A 9,992-nucleotide genomic window follows, 5' to 3' on the forward strand; every position below is an offset into this window, starting at 1 on the left:
GAGCCTGGCCCGATGGCTTTCATAGCACGAGGCCAAAGGTTAGGGAGCGTCAGCTTTTGGGGGGTGCAAGGATAGAAAGGCAGAAATAAGGAAAGAGCGGTCTAATGTAGCAGAAAAGTCTGATAGAAGGCAAAACAGGGATGAACATATACAAAGACACCCTCACTAAGAGGAGAGGTAGAAAGGATAAGGAGTTTAGGGTGCATTTGTCAGCAATGCAATGGCAGAGAGAGTGGCCAGTTTAAGAGAGATCAGGAGTGGGAGCCAAGTTAATTATTACACTCCCAGTCAATATTTAACAGTCTCAACGCCCTGCCCCTCAATCCAACATCCTGATTCCACAGACTCACACTCAAGGTAGGGCTACAGTGAAACACACTCGTAATTCTCGTTTGTTCCATTCACAAACACAGTCAACACACAAAAACTGTGCCAATGACAGCATAGCACACATTGTAAAACGCATTTGTAAATCCACCATTCCATTTGTCATTACCACTGAATGTATGATTATTTGACCTCAACGTGACTTCCCATGAATGCACTTATTCTCATTGGCTCGTCAGTGTGAGCTCCATGTTATGTGGCAGCACTGATTTATCATTAAACCCGTACTAAAGTATACAAGTGAGTGGAACTCTGCACCTTGTTCAATGTCAGATTTCTCCACCAACTCTGAATCAGTGCTCTGAGCGAAAATATAAAATGTTTCAATGAAAAAACACTGGTGTGGTTGGCTAACATGGTGGGGATTGTGTGGTTGGAAATACTTTTGTTCTAGTTTTTTTTTTTTTTTTGTCACTAGACTAGAGTCAGAAACATCCCAAACTATTCAATGGTCGACAAGCTGGCGGTGTTTTGTCAAAAATGATTGTTACATACTGTGAAAGAAATGCAAAAGGAGTGAAACAAATTCATGCACACACAACACACACACAACACACACACACACACACACACACACACACACACACACACACACGCACGCTCTTAATTACTGGAGTAAGCAAAGATGAAACTCAGTGAGATCGTGAGGCATTAGTGCAGGAGGAAGCACAAGACTCTGGACTCTAAACACTGAACAAGGGAGACAGATTTTATAATAGCATAATAAAAATGCTTTTGAAGAGTGTTAATGATTGTTAAAAACAGGGTTAAAGTGTACACATTTCTTTTATCAGTGCAGAGATATAAAACATATCTAAAGTTACGTATATATTTTTCTTAATTTCTAAGAGCACAGACCTTTTACAATTCAATTCAGCAACATTCTCTGGTTTCTCAGCTCCTACTTAATCCAACAGGCCATTGCTGTTAAATGTCATCTCTTCTCATAAAGTGTGAATGTCTACTGAAAACTGAGAGATGATTGTAATGAAAACTTCCCACAGCATAGTTTTTCGTCATGTATAAAAAAGATGGATCCCTGCTCAGACGAGCAGAAAGAAAATACTAAATAAGCTCCACACCATTGATATAAGGAAACTGAAAACATGAATCTCACAAGCACACGGTCTGTGTTGAGGCCCCCTCCCCTCCAATAGGTTTTGTAATACTAGAACATTCCTTCCTCCACCCTATGAGGTCTTAGGATCAAGTACATCATTTGGCCAGTTTAGCAACAATCTTTTCCTTTTTGTGCCTTTTGCACCTAAACTACTTACCCTTTCTAACTTGTCCTTATTGCGGTCTATCGACAATCAGGTGACAAACATCATTCACATTTTATTAGACACATGACATGTTTCAATAGCCCGTGTGGATGTGTTTTTTCCCTGAGAGAACATGACACCTCTTCAGGGTATTATTTATTTTGGGACCAAAAAAAGTATTTATCCTTGAATGTAATTTTTTAACTGAAAGTAAATGCTGAGCAGCAATTTATTTGCAACTGACAAATAAAGAGAAAACTCTTCTTTTAAGTTGTTTCCTCCTTTATTCAGACTGGTCTTATCTTATCGGGAGTTAAGGAATGGCTGTGTCCGTGTACAGAGTCCAGTCTCAGAATGAGCCGAACACAGGTATCTTATCTAACACACACTGCTCTCCATGAAACTAGAGAAATGTGGTGCTGTCTTCAATACACCCACAAGGTCACAAGCAACTCTTAAATCCCAGCAGGTCAATTTGAAGACATAAAACCTAATGAAACTCACACTGCAATAATGTACTTTGTCAACCACAGTGATAGGTTACACAAGTGATTGCTCAATCATGGTTATAACTAATCCATTCAACCAACACTTATCGTTACACCAAGGTTTATTATACCTTGATTCCCTAAATGTAAGATAGGCCTATCTCTTGAATAAGGTAGAAATTAAATTGAATCATTCATTAGACCCTTAACCCCTAGGCTTACAAACATCAATTTCCACAGAACACACCACTGCTGGCTAAAATCTAAACAATTAACAGAGACATATTTACTCAAACTGACAAACACAAATTATAAAACACTTCTGGGCTAACTTCACAGCTTTAAAGAGCAACTGCCCCTAAAAAGAAACTTCTCATTTTGAAATCGGCCAATGTGGCATTGATATGAGTCAGAAACATGTATACTAGTGTCAAAATTTAGTGTAAATAGGATAATTTTGGTCATAAAGTCAGTCTCTTCCAAAACGGAGATTTGTGAGATAGGAAAACATGGTATGTCACAGAATGAAGGTTAAGGTTACCGTGACACTTTTCCTTTGGTTGGGTTTATTTTAATCCTGCCAACAGCACCCAAGTAATCATAAATTCTGATCGTAGCTGCACGCGACCCGATCATAATGCCCATGGTCCATTTGGTCAAATTAACCAAAGTATATTTTCTTTGATAGTCGATATCCCTATGTTAAGGAGCATCAGTGAATTACACAATGTACATGGGACAACATTTACATGTCAATAGCTCTTAAACTAAAAAACGACATACACATTGTAGAAATGCATATACAAATAATTAAAGCGACAACTAAAATATGTATAACATGAAAACATTGTCTCATTTACATTGTGTAAATCATTGACCGTTCCTAACGACCCCCAGAGATAGGCTATTGTTGATAAAACGTTTACTTGAGACAGGAGAACAAGTGGAGACATAGGACGAGGTGGATAATTTTATAATAAGGCCGTTTTATTCAAGTGTAAAGATATCAGGCAAAAACGTGCACGGCCCCTTTCTGTCAGATTCTTATGAAATCGTCGGAGAAGAGGCCGCTCCACACAGTACATACAGATTATATAGACWACTAGCAAAGTAGGTTGATCTTGAAGTCTGGCCTTCCGATTGGTCGATCTGGGTCGTGGGTAATCCTGTTCGGCCTGATGTCGACGTTTCCATTGGCCCTTCCCACAGTTCATTGTCTTATAGTCTCATCCTTGAGCATAATGCATCTGTTTTAACAGAGTCCTATTCATGGGGGAGGGTTGAGTATGTGGGTCTGTGGTTACTTAACAAGGTACAAAAGGGGGGTATAGCGGGGGATGGGTGGATGTTGTGCCAAGTTATAGCTTATGTTGAGAAGTGGTTAAAACAAGTTACCAGTATCTTATACAATTTCTTACACTATCCAATTTCAAACTAATTTTGCCACGGTCACACACCAGCCGGCTGAAGCTAATTGGCGAAGATGGCTAGCATTAGATAGCCTAGGTGACTTCAAGACAAGATCTGGTTGGACTGTTTCAAGTTATCTAGGAGGGTGAGTGACTGTAACTATGTACTTAGCAGAGTGAATGTACAAACACGCACCACGCACGAACACACATTAAACCACACCCCCAAGACAACTCGTTTGGCCTCAGTCACGACCGTTGCATTTCTTAATGACTAAGCCAAGAAACGAGGTCATATCAGGAAGTTCAGCCCCCCTTTAAAAAGACACCCATTGTGCTGAGTGATTTTCCTAATCAGTACCCTCTACTCCATTCCAGCAGACACCAAAACAGAAGCAAACCAACCAATGGTACCAGACGCCATCGGTCTCTTTATTAGGGGCGTTGCACTCTCGCTGTCACACACACTTACAAGAACCAATCCTGTTCAGAGTTCTATGAGATGTTGTAATAGCCCTGGGGATATTGTACATACAATACACTTTTTTGGTGTGCCAAAAATAATATATATTATTTATGTTAGCTACATTTCAAGGAAGTTGGTATGGAAGGGCATGCAAACAACGCCAGAGTGAGTTTAGTTTTAATAGGAAAACTACAGCTATTTCAGTACAGACTCAACAGGAAAACAGTCTGTACATCCGTAACAGACTTTTGGCAGACCTCTAGAGCTTCTGCGTTTCTCATAGAGCACAGCCCTATCCTTAAGCTCTCCACTGCAGGTCATTTGACCACTTTTCTTTTCTTCGTAGTCTTCTCTACACCTGTAACTACGGCTTCCTCTTCGTCTGTTGCTCTCTTCTTAGCCTGGTCATTTATCATCTCCATAGTGTCCCACACCTCATCCACTTCATCTCCCTCTTCTTTCACTTCCTCCACATCTCCGGTTACTGCTGAACTGCTCAGCTGAAATGGAGAACGGAGAGACTGTAAACACACTACAGTATATTGTTGCAGCAATATCACATGTTCACAGCAAAAGTATAATTCATAGCACTTTAAATTCTCCCCTACCTCTAGATCTTTGCTGGACAGAAGCACACAGTTGAGTCGTGACTTCAGATACACCTGCAAGGGAGACGGAGAGAACATCTTGAACACAATTATTAAAAACAACTCTAGGATGCTTCCCTAATGATGGTTTGTGTAGCTAGTGTACTGAGAGTGTAAGAGAGAGATGGTGTGTTTGTGTGTACCTTGTGCTGTAGGGAGCGGTCCTCCAGGCTGTGTACTCTCAGAAAGCGATCCAAACCACAGGAAGCCACCAGAGGGAGAGAAGGGTGGCACTGCAGCCCCCGCACTCCTCCTGCCATCCCCTTCAAACACCCACGCACCAGACCTGCAGCGAATGGAGGTGAAGAGGCGGCAGGGTTATACAACCAACAGACTGTAGTCAAGGAGAGGATCTCATGCAACATGCATTCGCACACATAAAAAGCTCCATCTCTACATGACTATCAGAAGACAATAATTCTGATCACTACAGGCAAAGAACGATACAGCTAAACAGACGCTTCAATGAGCAAATATAGCAAAATTATTCTCTAATGTAGTACAATGACAAATAAATACATGGGCAAAATGATAGAGGCTAACATGGAAATGTTCTGAAGCAGATGGCTAAGCAACTGCACAATCATGTCAACAAGTAGACATCCTTTGCCTCATTCACCTTTCCGCAAATCTAAGATGGCAAGTTCTCCATGCGTGTTGCCCACTACAACACTGTCTTGGTTGGCAGGGAGGGAGAGGGCTGTGAGGGGGTACTCCCCAAAATGAGCCTCCAGAACCGGACGCCTCTGGGGAGAGGCAGGGTCATACACTCGCACCTAACAGAGAGAGAACAAACAGATGAGTAAAAATAGATGGCTTTTGTAACGTCATTAGATAAATGAGGCAAAGACATGACAAGTCATTCATCCTGGTACCTGAACTTGACCAATATGAATTAAAATCTTTACAGAAAAGGGACTATTAAAACCTTTAAGAGTCCCTTTTCACACTACTGAGCAAACTGCAGCTGGATGTATCATTTGAGTACTTTGGTCTGGGTCAGTGGCTGAGAACACCAGCAGACCTAGTCTAAGAGCAGGGCTTGTACAGGAAGAGACAGACATGCAGGCAGGCAGACAGAGACAGACCTGGTGGTGACCTGTGCAGGTGACGATCTTGTCGGAGTCTGGGATGAAGGCCATGTCTCTGACCCACTCTGGCACTCGCAAGTCCAGCCAGTCATTACGTACCTGCAACATCAAAAACACAGCACTGTGTTAATGGAAAATCACCTAAAAATAATAACATACTATGTAGACATTCCCACTGTAATTCCTTGACATGTAGTTGTTAACACTCTTACATTCTTGGAGGTGAAAATGGGTGTTTCAGGCCTCTCCAGATCCCAGACCTTTAGGCCATTCTCCTTCCCTCCTGTGGCCACTTGGTTGCGCTGTGAGGGATTCTGTCGCATCCGACAAACATTCGTCCCTGCATTTATCTCAACCTGGATATAGGGACAGAGGTTATATTCAAGGAACTGGCAGTGCACAAAAAGGCAGACAGTGAACCTTGTTCATTAATAAGTATCTAGTATCCATCAGCAATGTAACAACACCTAGGGGGGCCAAGTGGTATTCTGGCAGTGTCACTCACTGTGTCTGTGCTGCCCTCCTTCCAGACCCTCAGAAGTCCTGTCTCCACACACGTGATCAGAGCACTGCAGAGACACACAGGGAGTGTGTAGTCCAGTGTCAACATCAGGGGTGTATTCATTAGTCTCAGACCGTAGCAAAACATTTGGCTTGTTGCAAAACGTTTTGCAATGGAAACCGTTTACTGTAGGAACCAAACGGAAGCAAACAAAACGGGGAGGGACCATTTGTCCAATAGAAACTCCAATAGAAACTCTGTTTATGGTAAATGGTTTCTGTTACAAAACATTGAAACAGACCAAACGTTTTACTACAGCCTGCGACAAATGAATACACCCCAGTATCCTCAACACATGACCTTGGAGCTGCTGGTGTGTACGGTTTTGTTATGACTATGTCTTCATCTACAAGACTATACCTGTCTGTGACAGCAAGTCCTGTGAACCTGCCCTGGGTGCTCTCCCCACACTGTCTGGTCTCAGTGAAGATGCCCTTCTCTGTGCTAAATGTCTTCACTGTGCCATTCACAGAACCCACCAGTACCTAGAACAGAGAAACTCAGGTAAACAACAGAATGGCACAACACTCATGATGCAAACTTTCAGACCTACGTCCACTCTTAGCCAACACATCAATGACCAACAGATCAGACATCATCAAGGGCTCCATTACTTTCTAGAGCCCCCACACACACCTCAGTCTCATGTTGATCTCCCCAGCCTAGGACACACACTTCCTGGTCCCGGCTCAGGCAGCTCATCTCACAGAAGTTGAAAGCCTGTTTTTTGGATAGGCTCACTCCTAGTGAAACAGACAGACAGAGTAAGTGATAGACATTTAAATATCCTGATGATGAGCATCATTCCCAAAACAATCTGTGTCGCATTGGGTAATGTACTATCAAGCTAGCTACAGCTAGCTAGCAAACACGTGGGGTGGTTAGTTAGCTCTAACAAACCAGCACACAAGCACAGCATGGCTAAGTTTACTGAGATAAAGAATTTTTACCTTTTAATATCCCTGTTTCCGATCCCACCCATACTGAGCACACTTGACTTTTGTCTGCCATGAAAAAGAACGAAAAGATTGTCAAGAATACAATTTTTTTTAACACGTTATGGTGTGTCCAAAATGTCCTCCGTAGGGATACACTAGTCACCGTACTTCTGTTCCGACCAAAATGATCTTATATAACATTTCCAGGAGATGGTGCTCTTGAGCTTTACATTGTACATCACTGCATCTATCCAAAATCCACAGCCACTATTGCAGACAAAGTATAATTTTTACAGTATCACTCAGACTGATAGATAAGGGCCGTACACAGAAGCAACCCACAAGACACTAAAGGAGAACACATTCATTTTGCTGTTGTTTTTACATTATGAAAGATTCACTGACTTCATTTTCAAAAGGGTGTTTTTTCTGATGCTACTGGTGTTTTTCAAATGTTCAAGTTTGTATTCATTAAAGTGGCACTCAGGAGTGAGGTAGAGCAGGGGACAGGCAGAGGAGAAGGAAGAGAAGAGAAAATTGGACTTCAGGTCACCCTGGAGGATTTACCAGAGATGAGCTATTGGCATGGATTTAGTGGGTGACAAAAGAGGGGACAGGGATAGGGATTAGGGGAAAACAGCATGGGCACTTTAATATCCAAAGCCAAAGAACTGTGGGAATTAAAAAGTTGTAGAAATCCTCCAAAGAGAATATGCCAGAGAGACTGGCAATAGCAGGGTAGAAAGGGATGAGAGCGAAAACAGCAGGACCACAGAAAGATAGAGGTAGTTTTGAGAAAACAGAGAAGGGGAGAGAAAGAAAGTAAGAGAAATAATCATAAACTTAAAAGAAAGACAGAGAGCCTTTTCATCTTTCTGGAAATTACAGAAGAATAGGAGACACAGCATCATGACACAATGAGAGGGGATAAGGGAGAGACAAAGAGAGAGAGCAGGAGAGAGTGAGAGAAAGTGATAAAGAGAGTGAGAGAGAGAGGAGAAAGAGAGCGATAGAGAGAGAGCGGTAGAGAGAGAAAAAGGGAGCAGAGGGAGGGGTAGATACAGACAAACAAGGGAAGCCGACAATTTTTTTTTATTTGGAGCTTCCCCTGCCCCCTCAACCATCTCTTGGGAACAAGGGAATACAGCAACGGTTTAAAGCCAGGGAGAGAGGGACCGAGAGAGAAAGAGAGAGAGAAAGAGGGAGGGAGAGACTGTTGAATGCACTTGGTCGGTATATTCTAGGGTGATCCAAATCTTGCTTTATCAGGCCGTCTGAGAGAGAGAAGAAGAAGAGACTGAGGAGAACAGAACATGAGGGAGAGTCTTTCTCGGTCTGTTTTCAAAATCGTTTCATTCTTTTTTAGAGAAAGAGAAGAGAAAACATAAGGGGGAGCTTTGGAGAGAGAAAAGCGAAAGAGGATGGAGGGGGACAAGAGAAAGAGGGGAATGAATTAACTTAGAGACTACTAAGGGCTGTGGAGATGTTTTTCCTTTCTTAAGAAAAAGACTTGTACCCAAATAAGAGCATGTTTTAACATCTAAACATAGTTGATTCTCTAAATGCTGTTTTTCCACCCTGCAAGTGAGCACTGAAAAGCATATGCGTGAAGAAATCTGATGGACGCGACTGAGATAGAGAAAGGCAAGGCAGAGAATTCTGACATGGTGTCGACCCAAATTGACAGAGTGGGAAGAGGAAGGAGTTGGATATTCAGTGATAGACGCATCTACCACCAAACACAGGTACACTCTGATCAATATTAAGATCAATGAAAATATCCATCGTCATCATCACAGATTATCATTATCCTGATACATCGTTCATCAGTCTTTATTGATTTGAGACCTCAGTGTGGAGTGCCTAAGTATTCTATCATGTTGCTGTTTATTTATATTCTACTCTATACATTACAGCACCATTTATCAAATCATTGCAAGCTATTATTATCAAATTGATCATTTGATTGTAAGCTAGAGATCTTTGCTCATTTTGTTATTATAAATTATCACTAATAACTGTCAGCGTAAGAATATTTATGGGGCACATGTATGAATTGCTTCTATTGTATGAAAAACAAAATATCCTTTCTCTTTACATTAGTGGACAATTATTATATGCCTACAAAACAGTCCTTTCTTTCTTGACAGCACATCTGCTCCGTTTAAAAACATAGAAATATCAGGATATACCAAAATCAAAATCTCTTTTGAATAATCTCTAATACCAATTACAACTATAAATGCTTGTAGTTAAAATGTAAATAAATAAATAAATTTGCCTATTACAGATGTGCGCTAACAATTATATTGTTCTTGAAATATGTGCCATCATGATTTTTTTCTAAGCAACTGAATAATAATAATAAGCCATAACACTGCAAACTTCTGTTATAATAACTACAAGCCATACTGTCTCTCACCTCACAATAATCATTCCTCTCTTTACTTTACATACAGTCCAGTGTGTCAGGGAGTCACTTACTAGCTGTGTCACTGTGAGCAAGGTGTGTGGATATTGTGCAAAGTGGAGGTTACTGGAAGGGGGAGGGGACAGACACATAAAGTGCACAAAACCCCTGTCTGTCAGAATCAGAGGAGGCTGGGACCAGAGGAAAGAGCATTACTCAGCTGTAGCTGTTCTCCATGAAAAACTGTGCCTGTCGACCGCTTTGCAAATTGTATGTGTGACAGAGAAGAAAATATTTTGCACAGACTCATGAAAAGGAAAGAGGAACTC

General features: G+C 41.5%; 1 protein-coding gene across 1 annotated transcript; it reads right to left on the reverse strand.

Annotated features, from left to right (window-relative positions):
- Positions 1-3,954: 3,954 nt before the first annotated feature.
- Positions 3,955-7,417, reverse strand: wdr74 (WD repeat domain 74). Its single transcript, XM_023987969.2, has 10 exons — positions 7,266-7,417; positions 6,952-7,058; positions 6,676-6,800; positions 6,259-6,322; positions 5,966-6,109; positions 5,751-5,852; positions 5,282-5,438; positions 4,806-4,948; positions 4,624-4,677; positions 3,955-4,515 (listed from the first exon to the last, which is right to left on the reverse strand). Exons 1-10 carry the CDS (start codon positions 7,324-7,326, stop codon positions 4,333-4,335), a joined length of 1,140 nt encoding a protein of 379 aa, XP_023843737.1. The 5' UTR covers positions 7,327-7,417; the 3' UTR covers positions 3,955-4,332.
- Positions 7,418-9,992: the final 2,575 nt, after the last annotated feature.

The sequence above is a fragment of the Salvelinus sp. IW2-2015 genome, linkage group LG5, assembly GCF_002910315.2.
Source record: "Salvelinus sp. IW2-2015 linkage group LG5, ASM291031v2, whole genome shotgun sequence".
NCBI classification, from domain to species: domain Eukaryota; kingdom Metazoa; phylum Chordata; class Actinopteri; order Salmoniformes; family Salmonidae; genus Salvelinus; species Salvelinus sp. IW2-2015.